General features: G+C 49.1%; 9 protein-coding genes across 9 annotated transcripts; 3 read left to right on the plus strand and 6 right to left on the minus strand.

Moving 5' to 3' along the window:
• Window positions 1-178: 178 nt before the first annotated feature.
• On the minus strand, window positions 179-2,004 carry BDQ94DRAFT_142734 (Zn(II)2Cys6 transcription factor). The gene is made up of 2 exons (XM_026766090.1): window positions 1,518-2,004; window positions 179-1,449 (listed from the first exon to the last, which is right to left on the minus strand). Exons 1-2 carry the CDS (start codon window positions 1,602-1,604, stop codon window positions 322-324), a joined length of 1,215 nt encoding a protein of 404 aa, XP_026626844.1. The 5' UTR covers window positions 1,605-2,004; the 3' UTR covers window positions 179-321.
• A 418-nt stretch (window positions 2,005-2,422) lies between these two features.
• Window positions 2,423-5,607, minus strand: BDQ94DRAFT_178342 (glycosyltransferase; the record flags this gene model as incomplete). The annotated part of the gene is made up of 13 exons (XM_026773109.1): window positions 2,423-2,595; window positions 2,661-2,781; window positions 2,841-2,947; window positions 3,008-3,113; window positions 3,170-3,317; window positions 3,387-3,734; window positions 3,791-3,899; window positions 3,956-4,216; window positions 4,278-4,438; window positions 4,505-4,863; window positions 4,920-5,074; window positions 5,131-5,331; window positions 5,409-5,607. The coding sequence occupies 13 exons, from the start codon at window positions 5,605-5,607 to the stop codon at window positions 2,423-2,425; spliced, it is 2,448 nt and encodes an 815-aa protein (XP_026626845.1).
• Window positions 5,608-6,364: 757 nt separating this feature from the next.
• On the plus strand, window positions 6,365-7,370 carry BDQ94DRAFT_159181 (RTA1 domain-containing protein; the record flags this gene model as incomplete). The annotated part of the gene is made up of 3 exons (XM_026769044.1): window positions 6,365-6,527; window positions 6,598-6,840; window positions 6,904-7,370. 3 exons carry the CDS (start codon window positions 6,365-6,367, stop codon window positions 7,368-7,370), a joined length of 873 nt encoding a protein of 290 aa, XP_026626846.1.
• A 580-nt stretch (window positions 7,371-7,950) lies between these two features.
• Window positions 7,951-10,082, minus strand: BDQ94DRAFT_178345 (FAD-binding oxidoreductase). The gene is made up of 4 exons (XM_026773110.1): window positions 9,464-10,082; window positions 8,713-9,407; window positions 8,447-8,655; window positions 7,951-8,376 (listed from the first exon to the last, which is right to left on the minus strand). The coding sequence occupies exons 1-4, from the start codon at window positions 9,815-9,817 to the stop codon at window positions 8,105-8,107; spliced, it is 1,530 nt and encodes a 509-aa protein (XP_026626847.1). The 5' UTR covers window positions 9,818-10,082; the 3' UTR covers window positions 7,951-8,104.
• Window positions 10,083-10,596: 514 nt separating this feature from the next.
• BDQ94DRAFT_142737 (uncharacterized protein) lies at window positions 10,597-11,230 on the plus strand. The gene has a single exon (XM_026766091.1). It carries the CDS (start codon window positions 10,784-10,786, stop codon window positions 10,997-10,999), a length of 216 nt encoding a protein of 71 aa, XP_026626848.1. The 5' UTR covers window positions 10,597-10,783; the 3' UTR covers window positions 11,000-11,230.
• Window positions 11,231-11,280: 50 nt separating this feature from the next.
• BDQ94DRAFT_142738 (uncharacterized protein) lies at window positions 11,281-11,908 on the minus strand. The gene has a single exon (XM_026766092.1). The coding sequence runs from the start codon at window positions 11,527-11,529 to the stop codon at window positions 11,362-11,364; it is 168 nt and encodes a 55-aa protein (XP_026626849.1). The 5' UTR covers window positions 11,530-11,908; the 3' UTR covers window positions 11,281-11,361.
• A 409-nt stretch (window positions 11,909-12,317) lies between these two features.
• On the plus strand, window positions 12,318-13,502 carry BDQ94DRAFT_26569 (uncharacterized protein). Its single transcript, XM_026775354.1, has one exon. The coding sequence runs from the start codon at window positions 12,427-12,429 to the stop codon at window positions 13,441-13,443; it is 1,017 nt and encodes a 338-aa protein (XP_026626850.1). The 5' UTR covers window positions 12,318-12,426; the 3' UTR covers window positions 13,444-13,502.
• A 928-nt stretch (window positions 13,503-14,430) lies between these two features.
• Window positions 14,431-18,928, minus strand: BDQ94DRAFT_159183 (FAD/NAD(P)-binding domain-containing protein; the record flags this gene model as incomplete). Its single annotated transcript, XM_026769045.1, has 7 exons — window positions 14,431-15,428; window positions 15,484-15,872; window positions 15,941-15,978; window positions 16,036-16,257; window positions 17,141-18,481; window positions 18,546-18,657; window positions 18,747-18,928. 7 exons carry the CDS (start codon window positions 18,926-18,928, stop codon window positions 14,431-14,433), a joined length of 3,282 nt encoding a protein of 1,093 aa, XP_026626851.1.
• An 894-nt stretch (window positions 18,929-19,822) lies between these two features.
• Window positions 19,823-21,765, minus strand: BDQ94DRAFT_26610 (cation diffusion facilitator family transporter). Its single transcript, XM_026775356.1, has 4 exons — window positions 21,362-21,765; window positions 21,254-21,304; window positions 20,383-21,203; window positions 19,823-20,312 (listed from the first exon to the last, which is right to left on the minus strand). The coding sequence occupies exons 1-4, from the start codon at window positions 21,679-21,681 to the stop codon at window positions 19,912-19,914; spliced, it is 1,593 nt and encodes a 530-aa protein (XP_026626852.1). The 5' UTR covers window positions 21,682-21,765; the 3' UTR covers window positions 19,823-19,911.
• Between the last annotated feature and the right edge of the window lie 51 nt (window positions 21,766-21,816).

Below are 21,816 nucleotides of genomic sequence, written 5' to 3' on the forward strand. Positions count from 1 at the left end.
CGTTATAGACGGTGACAACGTAGGTGGGCAGGAGAAGTACTTTGATATCCAGTAATTGCCTGAAACACGGACTATAAGGGCCGTTCCAAAGGGTAGAACAGTACGTCTGGCCTTAGACACACTTTACCTGCATCCAATGACGATCCTAAGTGAAATCCTAATAGTAGTCTATATATCCCTCTTCGGCTTGCAACGGTACCGAAGGCATAAGCTCAGCATCATACAGCACAAGGATTGATGACAAAGGAGGAAAATGCAATATAACTGAGGCATTATCTTTCAAATTAAACTCAATTTAACTATTATAAGCCAAGCCAAGCATTACCTCGGCGGCAGAACCCCAATCTGTTCCATCGGCCACTGAAGCCAAGCTCGATAAACAGGCTCACGGAGCTGATTATAGATCTGCGACAGGATATGAGTACCCCAGCCCTTCATGCACCAAATCCACTCCAATTGATGTAGCAGCACACAAAAGTACCCCACAATCACCATAGAAAGCGGTCGGTATTCTTTCAAAAAGCCTAGAAAGTCATGAGGAACACGCAGAAGCCACATGAACACGTCGGACGTCTCGAGCCGACAACCTTTCTCATAGCAAATCGTGAAGCAAGTGCCCAGGTGAAAGATCGCATCACAGTAGATTTGCTTCTCGTGAACGTCTATCACTTCTTCTATGAGGAAACCGCGAAAGTCCTCCAGGAATTGGTGCTGCGTGGGTGGTTCCGGGATCTCGGAATGAGCATCGCGTTGTCGATGCACGCTGAACAAGGTTCTCAACGGTCCGGCTTTTAGGGACTCCTCGGCAAAGTCGACGATGGTTCCGGTGCCTCGGATAAGCATTAGCCAGTTGGCGATTTCGTGGTCTTCCCAGAGCAGGAAATTGCCTAGTTTGAGTGGCTTGGCGCAGCAAATGAATGATGAGAGAGCCGAGAAGAGGAACAATGGGGTACAATTGTCGTGGGTGATGTTGGCTATTTCCGGCGTTGCGAGTTTCAATGATGCATCGTGATGGAAGCTTGCCTGGGAAATATAATATTCCTGTTTTTCTGGGCGTAGTACGGCTAAATGCAACGCAGATACGGCCAGAATGGCGCGGAGGGTGTAAGGCGCTGTAAACGCGATCTGGGGCACTTCAATGCGCCATAGTGTCTGGATAACGGGATGCAAGGAGAATGTATAGGCGGTTGAAGTGCTGTAGTGATGCAGAAGCTCCAGATCCGCAATGGCCAATTCGGGTCCGGGCGCGGCCAACTGCTGCTGACTTGCACCACCGCTCGGAGAGCTGGGGTTGCTGGGTCTGTAGTCGGATTGCGGGGTGGACGTTTGGCTAGAAAAGGAGCTTTGATCACCTAGCAGGGTCGATTCTGCCATTCGATTTGAGAGAGCGAAGGAGCAATGGACTCCATGTCTCTTGCAATTGCTGCATGTCGGCTTTTCTTCTCCACACTGAGGATCAGATCAGTCCGTTGTTCTCAAATTACAAATGTTCCGCCCACTCGCATCCATTGGCGTACCTTGACCTTTCGCAGTTTACATTGTTGACAACCACTTCGTGACTTTCGATGAGACCGGCGGCCTTTGATAGTAGAGCTGCTGTGCATTTCGGCGACGGTTCGTCTAGGTTCGGCAGCACTATGTGTATGTTGTACCGAAGCCAATCATGTACACCTGAATGATTAGGCAACTCAGGTGTTTGGCAGACGAGACACACAATACATGTAAGGATTGTATGCTAAGCATGCAGAGTCCCAGAAAGAGGTGGTCTAAAGTTGACGGCCAACGGAATTTTGACTTGCTTATCCAGGGTCCAAATCTTCAAGTGGACTCTGGGCATTAGCAGGGCGCATCTCTTCCGTTATTTCTTCTTCAGGTGTCGCGGATGCCTGCAATAAGCATTGCGGAAGTCTAGTACTAAGGCTGCATTTATTTTTGGTCAATCAGGCTGCCACGTTCCGGTTGTAGGTGTTTCAAGACCTTCGGCACATCAGTGATACCTTGAATGATGGAAGCCTGAGCCTGCAAACTTAGCTCTTCTTGGCCTGCGCTAGTATTATCTGCCGGGTGCAAACGTGGCAAACGTGACCCTCACGGCTCCACCTATTTATGCTTATGATGCTTACAGCTGACTAGGTTATGTACAGAGAATATCAATCCTTCACTACAAAATCCATGGCGCTCTTTGCGGTTACTATGTCACTTAGGCCGTAGAGATAGTGGTTATTAACAAAATCTATTCTATTTATATTATGTTGAGGCAGTATCACTGTAGGCTTCGTCACGTGGTTGCGCTCAGGCCGCCACACCCAAGCACCCCTTCGCGCTCGTTCCGCTGCGCGTTCCTATATAGCAATACAACACTAATTTCGCTGCATTCTTTTGCTTCTTGCTTCTCCGCTTGTAGAACGTTCGAACATATTATTCAGACATCGAAAGCTGAAAGCACCATCTCTCTAAATCCTGTATCGGATATCCTGGGGCTCTTGAAACCACGGTCCAGATGTCGACGGCATATAGCTTCAAGGTGCTCCTCGTTTTTAAGATGTATTTGGCTCACTGTAGGGGTCGCGCTTGTACCTATTCTTCCCTCAATGTCTTTTAGGAGTTAGCGTAGGGCTATTGATGTATTAATGGTACAAATTGCAAGTTGCGCTGCTTACCTGCTGTGATGCCGGTGTTGGAGTTACCTCTCTGCATTGTGTTTGGGCCTAGCCCTTCTCCCAAAGAACCTGCACCGGAGCGTTTGGATGCAGCTGCATTGAAATCATCGTCACCAGAGAGCTAGCTAATGGTCAGTTATACCCAAACAACTAGTGCGCAATAAATGCATTCATCCTTACATCATAGGACGCTGCGACATCAGCCTCTTCACGTTTCCCGCCTCGTGCCTGGTGTTTCTTGACGCTTTTGACTCCATATGTGACTGTGTTCACTACTAATGCAGTGCCTAGTGGTTGCTAAGTGAGTGACTGACTGTATTAAGTCAGGGTTAAACGGAGCTACTGACTCGTGAATGGCAGCAAGGCAATGTGCCCAAAGAATTTTGCGGTGCCGACACCAACATCACGAGCGACAGTCCGTTTGACTTTCCTCTCATCGTCTATTGGGCTGTCCTATAGTATATTTAGCCCAAGTTATTCTTCTTATGAATATCACGAGGGGTAAATACCTTTTGACGGCCGGATATCATGCTAATAAGGTCTGAAGCGCTTACTATATCCTTTGCCGCATTGGTGAATCCATTCCAGTATTCTTTGGCAGTACTATCAGATGAGGCAGAGTCTTCTGCTTGTGACTTGTATATGCAACGGTTGATTCTGAATTCACAGAAGTTGAGATTAATACCCAAACGGACACGCAACAACCAGCAGACAGTTCCCACTTACAGCACGATATCAGTGACTTTGATCCGGTTCTCCTGTACCAAGACTGCAGCTGCTTCGGACGATATCAGGAGCGATGGTTTGTTCCAAATTTGATACATGGCTAGACACTGTTTGGTGATACCGCATGTCTGTACCTGCGAAGGGAAGTAGCGATAGAAGGATCGAATAGCATTCTCAAGTCCTGCTTCTTCCTCTACTTGTCGCTGAATGGCCTGAGTCGACTGTTGAACATCTGTACGGAGACAAAACGTTATCGCCTGTGCCAGGCCTTCAGAGGTAAGCGTCCTGCTCATCAGGGGCGAAGCGCCAGCTCCAATTCTGGCAATCGTCTGTGCAGTTGACAAGTAACTAGTTAAGTCAGTAGCAGCACGCGTGCTCGACCAGAAGATATCGAGTAAGCTCACTTTTCTGTGGGGGCGATGATCACGCTTGGCTTCCCGTACTGCAGAGCCAACTGTGTGCTGGCTTGGCTTCCATTGTGTACTATAACAGCCACTCTGGGAAGTAACCACTCTATAAAGCTCATCAGCGCCAAGGCAAAATATGTATAAGTAATGCTCTTAGCTTACCAAACGGGACAGACTGCGTGACGAGCACGTTGTCACTGTTCAATAGCTCACCAAGGCGTCTACACTCCCTGGACAGTAGGGCACGGTATCCATTCTTGAGAATAGCATCTTGGATCATCGGCGCCAGATGGTATATATTCTTAATGCTATTCTCTGGTAGCATTATATAGATAGGTGCGGGACCTGAGGCCAGAAAATGGTGCAGCTCTTTTCTGGGGGTGAAAGAAAGATCACGTTGTTCGAATAGATAGCCCGAAATCCCTATGGCTCTCATCAGCTTCATACACGCCACTCAATGGTCTATAGTAGCAATAAGCCCTACCATGATTACTGCTCCAGTCATTTGGTCGTGGGACCAAAACTTTTGAACAGAAATACGTGTGGGGAATTTCATGATCAGTCACGAGCCTTCCCGCTGTGACTGGGGATATGCTCATCAAGCCCAGAACTTGTTGTCGGAATTGATTGATGGGCTTGAGTATACTTTCCGATAATAACGAACTATATGTTAGCCTATTTCGATAGTTGAAGTTTCTCCTGCTTACTCACACATTCCATGTCGATTCTTCAACTATGGCATAAGAGAGTACGTTGGCTGTAGATTGGTCGACGCCATCGTATGGGTTTACCCTGGCATGTGGATGGGGAAATGCCCTTGTCGGGGATTGAGGCAAGGCTGACATGATATGAAGAGGGATCGAAAGTCGTTCAGCGCAATGGATGTGGGCACGGGCCATGGGATTTGCAATGATTGCGTCTGCCAAAAAAGGTCGACGGTCTCCATCGAAAGGAGCAATGCAAGCCCTCCAGCACCGGTGATAGACTTCATAATATGATTCCTGAATACTCCTCAGATATTGGCGCCGAGTCTGAGCCGAGTCTGAAGGTTGGGAACCACCCATATTATGCTAGCAACGTTAACCGAGACTCTTGTCCCTCGCTAGAGGGTACGTATAGCAATTACCATGGATTGGGGTAGCTCATGGTCATAGGTTATGGCGAAGAAATCAAGTCCCTGACTTCTGACCAAGTGTTCGCAAGATGCAGCCGCAGCAATTCGAACTCGATGCGAGTCTCTCGAAAGTTGTTTTGCCACAGCTAGAAAGGGCCTTATACTCTCTATTCGAATTTTTGTTAGCTATTGGTCAAGGCATGAAAGGATCTGGTGCCAATACCTTCAACAACCATTAGCACGATGTCCAAAGGCGGGGGCTTAATGTTTTCCCTTGTCTGGGCAGTTTGAGCAGAATGTTGAGACTCCTTTTCGTCTAAGCCCACGCTCACTAATCGTGCCTGCACTTTTGGTCGCATAAAGGCCTGAATGAAAGCAGAGGTGCGCGATGCAAGGTCTGGGCTGAGACTGAGTTTCTCATCTTCTGTGCAAGCGACGTGTATCGATAGTGAGCAATATATCCTCCAGTTTAGGAACTTAGAATTACGAGAAGAACCTTACCATCAGCGGCACAATAGTTCCCCAAGTCACGAGTATCATTCGTGAATTCGGGAGCAAAGTCCGGCTCTATCGTAAACAGAGAGATTTCCGAGGAGACACATGAATTGCGTGCTGAGGAGTATGCAGGCGGAGGATCATCAAAACACCCATCATTCTCATGACAATTATCCAGGACTTCGACCTCTTTATTATTAGACATGATTATTCTGCGTTGAAGCTGATAGAAGTTTCTGCGAAGTGATGGAGCAATCGTCAAAGTGGAAAGGAAAGAAGAATTGTTTTGCGGACAAAATTATCTGCTCCTATTTCTGGCCCGATTAATTCTCGTCAAACCCATACTCGATGGGGTATAGTTAATAACATCGTGACCTTATAAAATGGAGCCTTGGTTGAAGTGGTAAATATAGTAATAAGACCCTCACGCAACGTGTACCGGGCTGAGTAGAACCGAAGGGGTATTAGGGTGGCATGCGTGGAATCGCTTCACACAGCAAGATAATACTAGGTAACAGAGCTAATGAGCATCTCATGTACCATGGATCCGCCGATGATCAAATGCGTTGAAATGTCAATCCGCAACAATCCACTGGGCTGCCTGGGGAAACTTTCGGGTTCGTATTCGGGTTCGGGACAATGGTCCAGGCTTTGATCTACTTTGATGACCCACATAGCTTGATATCGACCACGACATTCTCGCGGCAGTATGAGAATCAAATACATTGTGACATGCCTGAGTGGTAGACTCGAACCCGAACCCGATGGGTATGTAACAAATGCTACTGCCTAAGATTGCGTCTTGATGCAACAAAAGAATTCTCTTTCGGTGTCATGGAACTACTGCTTTAAAAGGGCTACAATAGCCCACCTTGCTTCTATACGATGTATCCCGAACGATTCCAATTCAAAGCCTTCTTGATAGACACTTACAACGGTTTTTTCTTCGGTATTTTGCAACTATGTTGTTCCTGAGATCCACTTTCGTTCTATATGAGTACGACCCCAGCCTGGCAGCTGCAGTTATATTTGCTGCACTGTTCATCTTGACCACGGGATTCCATCTCTATCAAAGATTTCGAAGCCATGCCAAGTACTTTAATCCCTTTATTGTCGGTGGAGTGTGTAAGTTAACCTTCCAGTTGAAGAGGTATGCGATTATGTGTGCTATCATTTACTGACCTGCGCTTTTCAGTCCAAGTGATCGGCTATGTTGCTCGCGCCAAAGCCCATTTTGACCAGACCTCAACTACCCTATACTCTATACAAACTCTTCTTCTTCTACTGGCACCAACCCTCTATGCAGCCTCGATATACATGGTTTTAGGGAGGATCATCACCTTTCTAAATGCGCCTCATCTAAGCGTTGTCCCCGTTAAGTGGATGACGAAAATATTTGTCTCTGGCGACGTTCTATCTTTTATCCTCCAAGGTGCAGGTAAGTCAAAAGAACTCTTCAAATACCCACGACGCGAATTGTACTAATCTCCACATTTCAAAGGCGGCGGTATAATGGCCAATGGCTCCACAAGTTCCTTGAAAATAGGCCAGTGGGTCATTGTAGTGGGTCTATGCGTCCAACTACTTTTCTTCGGGGCCTTCTTAATTGCCTCTATTACATTTCATTGCAGAATAAGCAAGGACCCTACAGCAGATTCAGATAAGGCAATGAGCCCCACAAAAAGCTGTTTGCCGAAAGACTGGAGAGGTCTTCTATTCGCATGCTACTTCGTCAGCGTCCTGATCCTCATCCGATCAGTTTACCGTCTTATTGAGTTTGCTCAGGGTAATAGTGGCTATGTGATTAGCCATGAAGTTTTCTTATATGTTCTCGACGCGTCAATGATGTTTTTGGTCATGTTGACTATGAATCTGTTCCACCCGTCGATTGTTCTGCAAGATGGCACTCATCATAAGAGTCTTGAACTAGAGGAACTTGGCTTGCAGCGTGAGAATGGAGATATGTGAAACTTGAATTTCAAACCTTTTGCGCATTTTGTCTTAGTTTTCTATCATTTTTCAAGTTCTTCTCGTCTACCCTCCTCCTACTTTTTGACGTGTACTGATATATGCCTTTTCCTGCTCCTGATACATTATCTCTTCAATGTATATAAATTGTCTTCCAAGCTGTTCAATATTACCACGGCCTGAATGTCTCAAAACTTTTACATAAGTCCTTCGGTCCGACGAATTTTAAAGGAAAAATAGTAGTGTTATATAGTGCCAAATCAACATGCAAAGTCATATTTCACTCGATAGATGGTTATTTTTTTTTCTCTTTGTTTCATTTACCTTGACTTGTGCACTGTAGTACTAAACCCCGGAAATTGTGTTTCAGTGCTGTAAATAGTTCTCTCGAGAATTCTTAGCAAACACTAATCTTTCGGCTTATGTTAACGGACAGCCAGATGGCCATATTATGTCTCTTATCAGAAACTTAACTCTGATGTTCAAGCCATACGCTCGATTCTCAATTACATCCAATGTAAAGGGTACGCTGAGAGTTTCTCGATCAGATAGCATTGAAATCAATTCTCCAAATCAAATTCTCTGAATGATTCTAGATCCTTAACCTGGCAAATATTTGTATATACTTAACACTAGGCTGTACAGTTGATTCTATTATTAACAATAGCCGATCAAAAAAGCTCCATAACTATCCCGTCTTACACTAAGATCGACCTTCACCGTAACTTTGCTCTTCAGTTACCAAGCTTGAATCCACCCCAATTCAATCTTGTAAAAGTACCCAGAGGATCATAGCGCTCACGGATCTCTCTCATCCGCTGCACATTCTCGCCGGGGAATCCAGCAAAAGGATCCTGCCAGTCACCCCCGTCTCCCATGTAGATGAAGTCCCTGGCGAGTCCATTGCTCTTGTTTATGCCATGCAGGTGTTCCACCAGCTGACGAACCCACGCCTCGACGCGAAGATCATCTTCAGCGTTATCCCAGCCTGTGCTTAATTGCCACCCTATTGAAAGTGTGTTAGCCCGAGGGCAGGTCCTGCTGAGCCACTTAAAGGACTTCTGAGGGAAACTCACAGATTGTAGGCTCTTCCGCTAGTCCCCAGACGTTACCAATCCCGTTGGTGTTTCCTACTCTGACGGCACTTGAAGGCGAAATGTTAATCACGAAAGTGGGATAAAGACCTTGAACATCGGCGATTTGGTTCACTGCTGCCTTCCACGTCTGATACATTGAGTACAACACGTCAGAGTCGGGATACATCGAATGATGGCCGAATGTGACGCTGTTCTGTGGTCAGTTCTCTGGCAACCAAATACATGACGGGTGAGTGGGTGTTTACCGGAACATTTGCTTGGGAGAGTCAAGGTTCGCAGCCCATTGCTTGGAGGTCGTGACATTGTTAACTTTGTATACTCCAGGAATAGCAGTAAAGCTGGCAAATTTTGAGGGAGGGTTGCTAATTCCCTCTTGAACTCCCAAAAGTAAGGGTGAGACGCTCCCAGTCGTGGCGTTGTAGGTGATGGTTAGGACGGATCCAGCGGCAATAGAACTGTCACCATCGGCAACAACCCAGTCGCATGACGCCTTGATAAAATCGTGGACTGCCGTCTCGTTGAACTCTTGGATTGTCGTGCTGATATGGGGCATAGAGTACGTTTTGAGGGTGAACTTGGTGACAATGCCGAAGTTGTTCGCGCCTCCTTTCAGAGCCCAAAACAAGTCTGGATTCGAAGTGGCATTAGCGGCAACCTGCGTGCCATTTCCCAAGACGACGTCGTAGTTGACCACATTATCCATGGCAAATCCGTACTTATTGATAAAGTAGGATACACCACCAATCAGGGTCAGACCAGGCACACCAATAGTCTTCAGGCGTCCGCCAATGGCAGCCCGACCATATGGATCAAGCGCAGAATAGACATCGTACCACGTCATTCCTGGAGTGACATCAATCGTTTCGTTGTTCACGCGATATTGTTTCATGTTATCGAAAGCCAGAAGCACACCGCCATTGATATTGTTCGATCCAGGATACTAGACAGCATATATTGTCAATGAGGATATAGACTCCGCGTCAGAAGCTTACTTACATTCATATGCCCTCCGCCTCGAACCGCAAGTTGGGTACCACATGTGGCAAAGAGACCGATGGCATCGGCTACCTGCTCAGCCGAAGTAGGAAGAAAGATGCAAGCCGGGTCAAGATCTGCTCGAATATCCCAGTAGCTCGTAGCCTGAGAGGTGTAGTTGGCTGACTCAGGGTAGAGAACCAAGTTTGAGTATAATCCAGCAAGCTTAGTGCATGCGCATTTAGCTCCTGTTTCTAGGTCCACAGTGCTGATAGTGGTCGTGCTGGTTGTATTGATGCCTCTTTGACCAGAACCGACTAGGGATGATCCCAAGGCAGAAAATGCCAAAGGTGCTAGAAGCAAGAGGAATTTCATTGTCAGGGTCTCAACGATTACTTGATAAAGTGAACTGATAAGTAAGGAATGTCGTGGTCAAGTGTGAACTCTTTATACCTCTTCATTCTTGAGGCGATGCCACAGCCAATGCTGATCGAATCCGGCTGCCTTCGGACATCTTTCGATCCGAAACGATTCATTGTCACAGGAAATGATCATCCACCTGTTCCTTGAGTGATTCTACCTATACTTGGATTGATGCCAAGAGAAGGCTGAACCGGTGTGGACGATGAGTACCCAAGGTTGTTGTATAGAGTGGAGTACAGAGTGGAGCTCCCAGATTTAAGCCGTGGTCGGGTTCGGGTTCGTATCACCGTCGGCCTCGGGTTCGGATCTGTCGCAGCACAGGAAAATCATCCTCGCAGCCCAAACATGGTACCAGAAATGGCGGGTTTCGTGTTCCCTGGTTTCATCGGCGTAAGTGGGATAAATCTGCGCGAACTTTACCAAGGCATGTGATGGGCCATGCTGATCCTGACTCGATTTGGACACAATGAGCTTAGCTGGGAAGGTTTGCGACGGTATAAAGCGAAACATAACACTACTGCACAGAAGAACGGGCTGCATTCTGGAAGAATGCAAGAACAAGGTATCCACGTTCTACTATTGAGAGCATTGGGCCTCGTGACATTCAAGTCTTCTTTTTTATGCCCCGGAAGAATATTGTCCTGGTCATAGTAGATGGAACGGCATGCTCCTCCTTGTAAGCAGCCCAAGTGAGACCCAACACTATCACCTGTGGACTCAGATGATAGCCTGGCCTTCTAAACACAGATAGAATCTCGGTAACATATTCGAAGATTTTTGAAGAATATTCGCTGATTCAAGTTTATTCCATAATAGGGGCACCGGCCATTTACTGAAGTAGAGCTAGGTGGTCTGCAGGACCCTTGTTTTCAAGAAGCAAGGCACTGCGATGGCCATATATACTACTGCAAGCAGAGAATGAACATCACGACGTGTTTATCGGTAGCTCTTCGGGTGGCTGGCCACCCGAAGACGTTTCTGTGCGATGGCCGCTTGACCTACACCAAGCTTTGTTCATCAACACCTGTAATAGTATGGATAGATCCTTGCTTTTGTATACGGTTAGATAGAGCGCAAGAGGTTGGCGGGACGATGATATTGTCTGGTCAGCTGAATATAAATGAAGGTATATAAGCAAGAGGCGCAGAAGATCAATGTAGTAACAAGAAGAGGACTGGAGATGACATGGCCATTCTTAATAACCATATTGATTTGCAATCAAACGACTCATTCAGTGGAGACGGATACCCAGCACATTAAGCCACATGGCCCTCTCAAGTCCTCGTGGCTCTTCGTAATAGGGGGTTGCGCAGAGAACAATCACGAATCGATAGTGACAAAGGAACGACGATTGCGTGCTTCTCGCTCTACTTCTCCGGGGAGGTCGCAATAATTAACCAGTATGCGCATATGGGGCCTGACTGGTGAGCCTCATGGCTATCCGGACACTTCCGTGACGATCATCCAAAGCTAGGGTGTCGGGTTGGAGCGAAACGTCAGGCCACTATAGCCCGGATCCCGGGGTGCCTGAATGCTCTATGAAGCAGGGATGCGATACGATGCGATCGGTTGACAACCACATGCTTACAGCTGACGGAGAGACCGAAAGAAGGATGGGCCAAGTGGCTGAGCAAATCCAGCGCCCTTTTGAAGATGTGCAGCATGCATTACATTAGTGTGGTGGTTCTGGAAGCATGTGGGATGTCTAGGCCGGCCCAGACTTCCAAATCAGGTCTGCATCTTTCGTATCGGAGATTTTCTCCCATTACATTGTTGTCGGATCAAGCGAGATAAGGCGAGACATACTCTGTAGAAGTATACTGTTCGAATTGCAGTCAACTGGTCTGATGTAGAAATGTTTTTGTGCTTCAACTGCGGATTTAGACCGACGGAGATTGCCGAAAACTGAGGGAGGACCAGTAAACAGATGCACCTGCCACCATTAGTGACACAAGCTTCATCGAATCATGACGATCAACAGAGCCATGAATGAGCTCCGATGATCATCATGTGAGAGACCATGAGGGAAGCTGAACGATGGGTGGAGGGCGGAGGGAAGAATAAGGAATAAGAAGCCAGAAGAGGGAGGGAAGGCAAGTCAGGTGGCGGCGGGTGGGCCTGAGCAGCGCCTCGTGTCTTCCCTTTCTTTCTTTCTTTTCGTTTTCCCGATCCATCTTCAGCGCTTGCTTTCCCTTTCCATCTCTTCTTGACCTCACCACTCAACTTTCCTTCCCTCCCTCCCTCTTCTGCCTTCCTATCGCATTTCTCCCACGTTCTTGGTTTGGGTTTCAAAAAAGCACACCGGCTGTGTTCGGATAGGAATAGTGCAAAGGGCAAATTCATTCCTGTGTTCCCTTCCCCCCCAATCCCAAAGTTCGTGTTCCACCCCCTGAGCTGCGACCTCTCCACTCCTACCGCCCCCCAGGCCAAATCCAAATTCGACTTGGATTCGGGACGGTAACACTCCCTGGTTCAACTCGACTGTGGTGACTCGCAGAGTATTCGCCGTTGGCCCACCAGCATGAGGCCCGTTTAAATCAACTCCCTGGTTGCAGACAGACATGGAAGCGTCACACCCACCTCCCGAGGGGATAATGCTTCCCCCAAGCCCCGTTGGTTCGTCCGATTCATTTGACTCGACATCGTCCGGTCCTGCCGCAGAGCAACCTCGCGAGGCAAAATGCGACGATAACGTCATGATCACTTTGTCGCTCACGCCTGATCCGCCGGTCCAAACTCCGACTCGCCTTCCTTTTGCCCGTTCCCATATTCGGTCACGATCGATGGTTGAAGTCCCCGGTCTACCTCCGATGACGCGCGCCCATTCGTCCCCAGGGCTGGACTCACGGGGCAGATATATATTCGTCAACGGTCGCGGTGCTTCAACAAATGCGGGTGATCCGGCGGCCAAGCGCTATCTGCCGTTGCAGGTCACCACAGGCGATGGCCTAGAGTCCAGAATGGTGCCCCTGAATATCTCGGAGACTATCTCAGAACATGCAGAGCTGGATACCAATCTTGTCTCCTCTCCGTCTCACATCGACTATCACCCTACCTCGCCGGTTTTCTCTCACACTCTACCGCGTGTCAACCGTCGCCGACCGTCGTCCCCCCTTCACTTCCAGAGCCCTAGCTCGTCCGTTCACTCTATGGGCAGTCCTTCCGGTCATTCCTCCCCCGTGATCTACAGCATGAGGTACAACGAATCTTACCCTGGTTATTCGGCCTCTTCAACCTCATCTATACCCTCAACCCCGACAAGCCTGCGATCCCGTAGCCCGAGTATTTCGTCGTTGGAAACTATACCTGACATTCCCGACGCTGAAGCCGCTGCCATCGAGGCGGACCGGATCGCGGCTCTGAAAGCTGCAGCAGACAAGGCCGATGAAGCAGAAGCGGCCAGCAACGGCAATCGAAGGCGTGGGGCATCCGATGCTTCTGGCCCTTCTAGCGGACTGATGACAATGCGGGCGGGATCGGTTGGCTACGGACCTCGAGCTGACAAACGGAAACGTTGGAGTGTCTGTGGAGCGGAACGTCGACAGGACCTGGACCTGGAAACGATCTGGGAAGATTGAATGCGATGCAAAGCCAGCATCGAGTTCTTACTACGATGATTAGTCTGTTTCGAGGACATCTCTATACTACGCACCACTCGGACCAAGCTGGCCGGTGACTCGTCCATACTAAAATGATCAACAATCACATATGCCCGACACGCACGCGTCCGCCCGCTTCCCAAACTTTACCATCCAACACAAGGCAAATAACCTCCAGCCGCCTCGGGACAAATGGCGCTCAGCCCTTAACATCTCGTTAGCCTTGCTTGCTCCTTCTTTTTCTTTATGTATCAAGCGCTCAGTTCGAAAATACCCAACATCTCCCATCGTTTCACGTCTTTATCTTCAGCGGTCAACCCACCAGTCTCATCCAGGAAGGCCGCAGAGTTCGGTAATCGCGCAGGTCCGTGGATGCTCTACTAGTCGAGTTTCGTTTCTCATCCTATCTGGGTTGTTTTTTCCAGCGTGGCGCATGGTACTTTGCTTTCAGTTCAACCTATTTGGGGGCGTTTCGCTTATTGTTGTCTTCTTAACCTTGCACGCTACTGTTCAGTTTATCGTCAGGTAACAGTTGGTTGATTGATTGATTGAAGAGCAATATGTGATTCCCCTGTTATCTTTGTCTCTCGTGTTACTCTGTTCGTCTATTGCACTTGTGCGTGGGGCGGCTTTGTGTGTCATTCATGTACTATGAATCTGAGATTCACCGCGTCTATCTGTTTGTTTGCTGGCCGGCGGCCGGTGTGCGGGGTGTAAATAACTGTTAGCTGGCTATAACTGCAATCTATACATATCTAAGGCTGTACAGCAAGCACACAAAATCGCGTGTAGCACTTCTCTCCAAATACCGCCGTATATATGTGCATATATGTCAAACAATGAGTAGCAAAAGAAAAAAAGGAACATAGCAAAGCAATCATCCAAGCAATAAAGCAACTCAAAAAAAACCCCCCAACTAACTCTACCTAAACAGAAAAATAGTAGTAAAATGATGGAAGGCTCACATCATAAAAGCCCCTTAGGCGTAGCAGAAGGCAACGAATCATCCCTCTCCAACCCGATCCCAAGCCTACCCAACCCATATAAATTACAAATTTGGCCTGCGGCGCGCTCACCACTCCAATACGCACCGGTCGTGGTACTCAATGCCACGAATGGCGCTGTATGTTCGCCTGCAAACCAGACCCCGCGATCTGCGCCCATGCCTGCGCGCAGGACCTCGATATCTCGATCTCCCTGGGTAAGGCCGACCTGGAAATTGCAGTAGGAGCCGTTACCTGCGTAGGGGTCGTTTTGCCACTGGGTTGCTGCGAAGGCGATTGGTTTGCAGTCCGGAGATGAGTCTGAGTAGCCGTATAGGCGGGAGTAGAAGGGGTGGAGAAAGTCGTTGAGGAAGTTAAAGTATTCTTTGGAGGACGGGTCGAGGCCTTTGAGCTTGGAAACAATGTATGTGGAGCAGGGGCCGAAAGTGTAGAAGAGGAGGGTGGGATGTGCGCAGGAGGAGGGGAGAGCGGCGAGTGAGATGCATTCTTGGTTCCAGAGGATGTCGTTCGGGCTCTTGGTGTATCCTGGATTGAGAAATTGGGCGAAGGTGGGGTTCTCAAAGCTGCTGTATTCTAGGTTGGTTTTAAGAATGTCGGCGGTCTTGGGATCTTCGGGGCCGGCGTGCCAGTATGCGCGGGGAAATGTGACGTAGACTTTTTCTAGTCTGCCGTAGGAGATGCTGTCGATAGCTTGGTTTAGACGAGGGGGAAGGTCTGGGGTAAAGGCTTGTTTGTTTCGTTTGAGCCAGCCGAGTGGGCAGGTGACTACTACTTCGTCGAACTGGAAGGTCTCTCCTGATGCTGTTGTGAGATTCACCTTGCTTGGGGAGCCCATGGCTTTCCGGGATTCGGAACCAATTTGGACAATAGGCTGATTGAAGCGGATATCTGCGCGTTGAAGAGCATTCTTCGAGACATACTTGAGAATGTTCTTGTATGTCGAGGCCACAAAGAAGTTATCTGCCATTGACGTGGTTTAGCTGAGCGTCATCATCATGTGGTGAGGGGCACTCACTCCCATCTATGCACTCCTCGAGACAGAAGAACTTTAGGCTCTGCCTTTCAATGGGATCACCGACGTACGCTCCCCATAGCCTGCAGGATTCGATGCAAAGTTCCTTCTCAGCGGCGCTGAGATCTGTCTTCTCAACCTCCTCGCGGAAAAAGTCAAGCAGGCTTCGTTCGGGTGGAATTATATCTTTATGTGTGTTGCTATACTCAAAGGCCTTCTCAATTGTCGTCCACAGTACCGCTGATACTTTAGCGGCTAGTGCATCGTCGATTGCCTTGCCTTCTGTGGAGATCAAAGCCTGGTTCCCCTCAAAGTCTTCCAGCACTGTCTCCGTTGCCTCTGAGATTGCGACAATCGGGTTCTTTCCGGTGCCATGTATCCAGTTCGGACCCCTGATAAGAGTCAGCATCGACGCCAAAGAACATAATCATAGCCAGCGGGAAGAAGCAGAGAGTACTACAAGTCTATAAGATGTTCGTGAATCTTCTGCTGGTGTACCTGCTGGAGGTTAGTGAACCGCTGACTCTGACTATATCAGATACTTCTCATACGCACCCGACCACCGACTCTGTCTCTAGCTTCAAATAGTGTCACGCGGGCACCGTTCTGGATAAGAATGTCAGCGCATCTCAAGCCTGATAGACCAGCTCCGATGACAGCCACGTTGGGCCTCCTGCCCATTGCGATAGTCATATGTAAGAAAAAGCCTGTCTGCCGAGAGTGAAACAATGATTGATCTTCCTTGGAGATGATTGTATGCAGTAGCCGCCTGTTGTGCTACATGAAGTCAGCAGCTGCTCAATCCACTCATAATATGGGGAGATAAGCCGGTGCACATTGCAGCCGCTACTACTTGACATGGTCCTAGGCCAGACTTGAGAAAGCCTACACCCGGAAGAGTTGAGAGATAGATTGAAGTAACCTACCACAAAATAAAAGCGATTCCACCTTAGTCTACAAAACACAGAGACGTAACCCTGAAGCATCCAACCGCGGGTGGCGGAGAGAAAGACAGCGAGGCAAATACTTCCTAGTTATCAGAGACGGACGAGACCCGGCGGTTATATGTCAGCGGAAAGCCACGTGCTTGCAGAACCCGCCCACAGCCATCTTCTGCAGTCCACCTATCCCACCCAATTATCTACTCCCTACAATTCTCCCCTTCACCCCCGCCTCGCCCTGGCTATCCGGATCAGTCCATCGCAGGCGCTTACGTATCAAGCAAGTCAAATATTCTCTATCATCTGCTTCCATTGTTTTATTGTATTAGGCTATTCGGCTGTAATAGCACTTGGATATCATCTGTGGCGTGGCACAGGGTTTCGTCATCAAGTCCGGACCCATGGTTGCAGCTGCCTGGAGCAAACCTGTGAGCTGCACCTCTGGGAACGCAAAGCAATCATCTCACAATCATACATACAATCACCCGCTTGCTGGCCTGTAACCTCCAATATTGACATTACAAAGGAAAGAAATGGATATGAAACAAAGGGGGAATGATGAAAAGAAATAAACAAAGGAAATGGTGATCATATCGCAAGGACACAAGGAGAAGCTTATCTCATCTCCATGCCCCTTGGCTCAGAGACAACAAGCCTTGAATGCAGTCAAGGTCTTCTTCCTGACTTGCACCTCCCCCGCCATTCATGAAAGCCGACACCTCGGCGTCCATCTCAGGCACATCCTTGTCGATTACCCCGCTCACTCGTTGGTGCGGGTGGGACACCCGTGAGTATCTTCCGCCTGATGCCAGATCCCTGTTGGCTTTGGCATCCCTGCTGTTGGCCTCTCTAAGTATTGAACGCCGCGGGTGATGATGCGAAGTGGTCCGCCGGCGAACATGGGAGACTCGTGTGCCTGGTATCCAGTTCTCCTTATCAGAGTCACCCCACTGTAACTCCAGGTCATCGTCTTTTGTCGATATCGTCTTCGAATTAGACAGTTTATCACCAAGGGTCGCACGGCCTGTCTCCAGCCGGCCCAATGAGGAGACCGTGCGGGAGATCTTCCGTCTTTTGTCGCCAGTCGGCTTAGGAACAGGGGTATTAAGATATTCCGATGAATTGAAGGCATTGCTATGCCTTGCCGACATGCTCCTCGTTAGTGAACGCTGACCACGTGCGCGGAACAGAGCGGGAGAGCCAGCGTTCGGTGCGCTTTGGGAGCTGGTCGGAGTAGAAAGTGCACTTCTTGCATCGGTGTCAAAGAACGATTCCCAGTTGCGAGGATCTCTTGATCTTCCAAACAACTTTTCAGTCTCCATGGAACCACCACGTGGCGTACTAAATGCCGCGGCACTGTTGCTCCTTCGAAGCCCTGCAAGCCTGGGCTTACGCGCTGAGAACATAGAAATGCGGTTCTTTGACGGAGACGGCTCGCCATCAGCACGGATCACGGCTTTTCCATCAGAGGACATGGCGATCCGCAGGGCATTTCGTCCTTTCGGAGGAGATGGCGTGAGCTCGTCTTCTTTGCGTACCATAGCTTCTCCGTCAAACGAGAGCGATATCCGCAAGGATGGAGGCGACTTCATAGGTGTTGATGTTCCCTGCACAAACGGCCGATTGCCACGGGTCTCAGAAAATGATCGTTTCCTCTTAACAGAAGCTGGGTTGGAATCATCGAGATGAGTTTCATCGTGCACCGGGGGCGGTTGTTGTTCCGGCATCGTCTCGTCTGAAGCTCTCTGCGAATCCTCCACAGCTTCAGTAGCCAGGCTGGTTTGAGAGCTTAACCCTGACTGCTCCAGCTCATTATTGTCTCCATGCACCACGTCCGATTCAAAAGACGCATGGTCGGGTGATTGTGTAGCAACGTTCCTGTCCTGGCAGTTGTCCTCTGATTGCTCTGTCCCGCTCGAAGATCCTGGCTCCGTCGGAAGGTTGTCATCGGCTACCCGTTTTGACGCGTCGGACACGTCCGACCGAGGCGCGAGAAGCTCATGAGGTTGCAATGGTTTCGATTTCCGGCGATCATTTTGACGACGATTTTGGAACCAGATCTGATTTTCAGACACATTAGATTGCACATCAGGTGTAAGTATTACATGGATATTGCAGACATACTTGCACTTCCTTCTCGCCCAACGAGACGCGACTGACTATACTGGCTCGGGCCGTTTTGTCTGGCTTCGGGTTCCGTTGATACTCGGCTTCAAGGATTGCGTGGTCTTCGGGGCTATACGGCCACAGCAGTGACGTGTTAGCGATCTACTGGCAGCGAGACCCATTGGGCCAATGAGGACTGGAATTGGTTTCCGTGCATACCTAGTCCGACGCCGCTTTTGCCGTGCCAGCAATTTATTGTCGACGCGTGGAGGAAGGTTCTGAGTTAAAGTCTTTTGGGAGTGTACTAGGAAGGCGTAATTGAGGGCAGCAGTAGAGTCAGACGCCTGGGTTGAGGGCGGCGAGGAGGAGCATGGTGCAGAAGAGGGCTCCGGATCAGACATGGTAAATAGCCGTAAGCCGGGTGAACAGCATAGGAGGACGGGGAGGGAGAGCAAGAGGAATGAGTGAAAAGTAGGTAGGAAAGAAAAGGAAAGACGTGGGCCGTGGCCTAAGTAAAATGGCGAGGCGGACGTGAGCAGGAGATCCGGTGTGATGTGGGAACGATTCCCCAACCCGGAGAAAAAAGACGCTTCATCTAATCGCGTCGCGATGTGGACGCGGGCGGGCACCGCGGAGGCGTGGTAAGTGTATAGTATCCTTCGTAAACCCGGTACTGTATGGTCCAGTCCCTCCGGCTCTCCGCTCTGCTTTTCTGCGGCTCGGCCGATTCTCCGCCCGCACGAGGCTTCCTTTCATTCCAAAGAATGTCCCCCTTGATTCGAAGCCTATTCCCTTGCTGATTGGATCTGCAGGTTGTCCTTGTCTTTATCTTTGGTGAATGAAGTCACACGTCGTTGACACTACACTTTTTTCATCTTTCTAACCACTCATTGTTGGATGCCTTCTGCAGTTCAACCCACCCACTCGCCGCCCCCCCGAAAGGTCCCCAATAGAGAGTAGTGCATGTAACGGTCGTTCCAGGCAGGGTCCAGCGGAATATCACCGCCTCCCGCCACCGCGCGTAAGCGTTTCTTATTTCTTTCTTGCTTTCTTACAGTATAACCGGGTCTCGCGCAATCGCGCTTATTGACGTGTTTCGGTTCCAGTGAAGGTCGTTGGTTATTATTATCGCGATGAAAATGCTACCATACTGATCATAACAGTTAACCATTTTCGGTTGTTTTTGTTTTCACTGTTTGTTACAGATACAAATAAACACGGAATTTCACCACCATTTTCTACTAGTCCTACGACTACTGCATAGTCACTAAAAGCAAAAGCCACGACCAAATTTAACTCAACAATTACCATTGACCCTCCTTCACTAATCCACGACGCACATCTCAATTCAAGCAATAATAATATAAATACTAACAAAAATTAATCACCCCTCAATCTGGTTCATATGACTCGGAATATTCCACGGATCGTAATCAATATGCACGAATGCCCTATCCACCGTAGGCACACTCTCCACCATATACTGCAGACTCTCCCCAACATCATGACTATCTTGGAGTCTTGTCTTCGGGTCCAGGACAATATCCACCTCGACGTTGAGTCGATCTCCAGCGTAATAGGCCTTTAGATCCTGGATCTTGAGAATCACTTTCGAGAACCGCATCGTCATGTACAGCAGAATACTGTGGTCCTTGGGTGATGCTGCGGCGCCTGTTAGATGGCCGATGTGTTCGCTGGCTGTGGCGCTCCAGTTGTAGATTATGTACAGGGAGAGGAGAAGACCGCCTAGCGGGTCGATGTACCAGGTTGTGGTCAGGGAGCCGACTTTAAGTTGTATTGGTTAGTGGTGTTGTTTGGGTTGAGAAAAGTTAGGGTGAGGGCAGGGAAAACTTACTGAGAGGGAAGAGAATACTGAATAAGTTGAAGATTACGTCCGTCATGGCGTCTTGTGCTAGTGCTTGGACGCTCGAGTTCTTGATCAGTCGACACCAGAACCAGCAGATGAGCTTGACGATAACTGTGCTGGCCATGACGGCGATGGAAGGGAGGGATAGATCGACGACGGAGCGGTCGGAAGAAATGAGGCGTGTGAAGGATGTGAGTGCGACTTGGACGAAAGATGTCACCATCACGACGGCGAAGACTAATACGCTGAGTGGTTCGAGTCGGCGACGGCTGATCGGGTATCGGGAGCGGTCTTGTCGACGGATCAGGGTGGTTGTGATCCAGACTATGGCTGTGCTGAGGAAGTCCAATGCCCCGTCGACTAAGCTGGCCAGGACGGATAGAGAATTTGTCATGGTCATAGCAACAATCTTTGCGACTAGGAGGAGGACGTTGGCGATGAAGTTGACGTATATTGCTACAGTGACTATACGATCGCTGCTGTCGACGAACTCATCGTTTGTCGGGATGATGTCTGGGGATGATGCTACTCGTTCTTCGATCATCGGGGGCAGGAGTAGAGATGTCTCGTTCTCGCTGGGAATGCGATAGAGATTTCGGGGAGTTCTCTTGATTTTACCGGATGCTTTGGTATCTCCTGTGCCGTAGGAGGTTGCGTCATATGCCCGGCCGTTAGTTGAGACGGGGGGCTCTCCTGGCTGGTTGCTGTGATAGTCCACAATCAGACGATGAGGGAGAGAGGAGTCCAGCAATCTGTCAATAAAGACATATTGCGATATCAGATCGTTGTTGCGCTCGTAATACTCGCGCCTGTTGCCGTGTCAGATCGCACAGCGTTGGAACCATAGACGGGAACGTACATGGCCTTTGGCATTTTCTTCAGCGTAGTAGGGTCCTGATAGAAATGTTGCCTGTATTTCCCCTTTAGTACATATTAACTAAGCTGTGAAACGAGGAGAATGGCATACCAACGATAAATAGGCCTGCTCTCGCCGATGAGTCGCCTAGCGCGCTCAAAAGGAACAGGCCTATCCCCGCGATCTTGAATGGAATCATCAAGCCTTTCACTGTCATAAGGATTATCGGCGCTTTGGACGCTGAGAGAGCGCCGACGTATCAGTCCCCCGAGGCGTTGGCCACGGGTGGAGAGAAGGTCGTGTTCTAAGTCAAGACTTGGTTGTCTCGCCCGGATGAATGTATCCGATCGCGGCGAAGAGGTAAGCATTGGTGGCACAGTACTAGACCGAGGTGTCGAGGACATCTTCCCTTCCCTAGCATTGAACGGCATATAAACTTAAATGGATGAAGAAGCATTCTGACTAGGCGGCAGTGATGACTTGGTCGACCGAGTCAAGCTTGGTGGGACCCTGACGGCATTCTTCAATTGGAGTCTGGGACGCGCGGGCTGGGCCGAGCTGTTAGC

Source organism: Aspergillus welwitschiae (assembly GCF_003344945.1).
Source record: "Aspergillus welwitschiae strain CBS 139.54b unplaced genomic scaffold BDQ94scaffold_14, whole genome shotgun sequence".
Taxonomy (NCBI): domain Eukaryota; kingdom Fungi; phylum Ascomycota; class Eurotiomycetes; order Eurotiales; family Aspergillaceae; genus Aspergillus; species Aspergillus welwitschiae.

Bases quoted from the DNA above. Each gene is read 5' to 3' on its own strand.
- BDQ94DRAFT_178345 (XM_026773110.1), bottom strand. From the start codon at position 9,817: ATGAAATTCCTCTTGCTTCTAGCACCTTTGGCATTTTCTGCCTTGGGA. The intron at 9,408-9,463 runs GTAAGTAAGCTT...TATGCTGTCTAG, and splicing joins GAGGCGGAGGGCATATGAAT to TATCCTGGATCGAACAATAT. The intron at 8,377-8,446 runs GTGAGTTTCCCT...CACTTTCAATAG, and splicing joins AGCGGAAGAGCCTACAATCT to GGTGGCAATTAAGCACAGGC.
- BDQ94DRAFT_142738 (XM_026766092.1), bottom strand. From the start codon at position 11,529: ATGCTGCACATCTTCAAAAGGGCGCTGGATTTGCTCAGCCACTTGGCC.
- BDQ94DRAFT_142737 (XM_026766091.1), top strand. From the start codon at position 10,784: ATGAACATCACGACGTGTTTATCGGTAGCTCTTCGGGTGGCTGGCCAC.
- BDQ94DRAFT_142734 (XM_026766090.1), bottom strand. From the start codon at position 1,604: ATGCACAGCAGCTCTACTATCAAAGGCCGCCGGTCTCATCGAAAGTCA. The intron at 1,450-1,517 runs GTACGCCAATGG...TCTGATCCTCAG, and splicing joins GTAAACTGCGAAAGGTCAAG to TGTGGAGAAGAAAAGCCGAC.
- BDQ94DRAFT_26569 (XM_026775354.1), top strand. From the start codon at position 12,427: ATGGAAGCGTCACACCCACCTCCCGAGGGGATAATGCTTCCCCCAAGC.
- BDQ94DRAFT_26610 (XM_026775356.1), bottom strand. From the start codon at position 21,681: ATGCCGTTCAATGCTAGGGAAGGGAAGATGTCCTCGACACCTCGGTCT. The intron at 21,305-21,361 runs GTATGCCATTCT...GGGGAAATACAG, and splicing joins AGCAGGCCTATTTATCGTTG to GCAACATTTCTATCAGGACC. The intron at 21,204-21,253 runs GTACGTTCCCGT...ACACGGCAACAG, and splicing joins AAGAAAATGCCAAAGGCCAT to GCGCGAGTATTACGAGCGCA.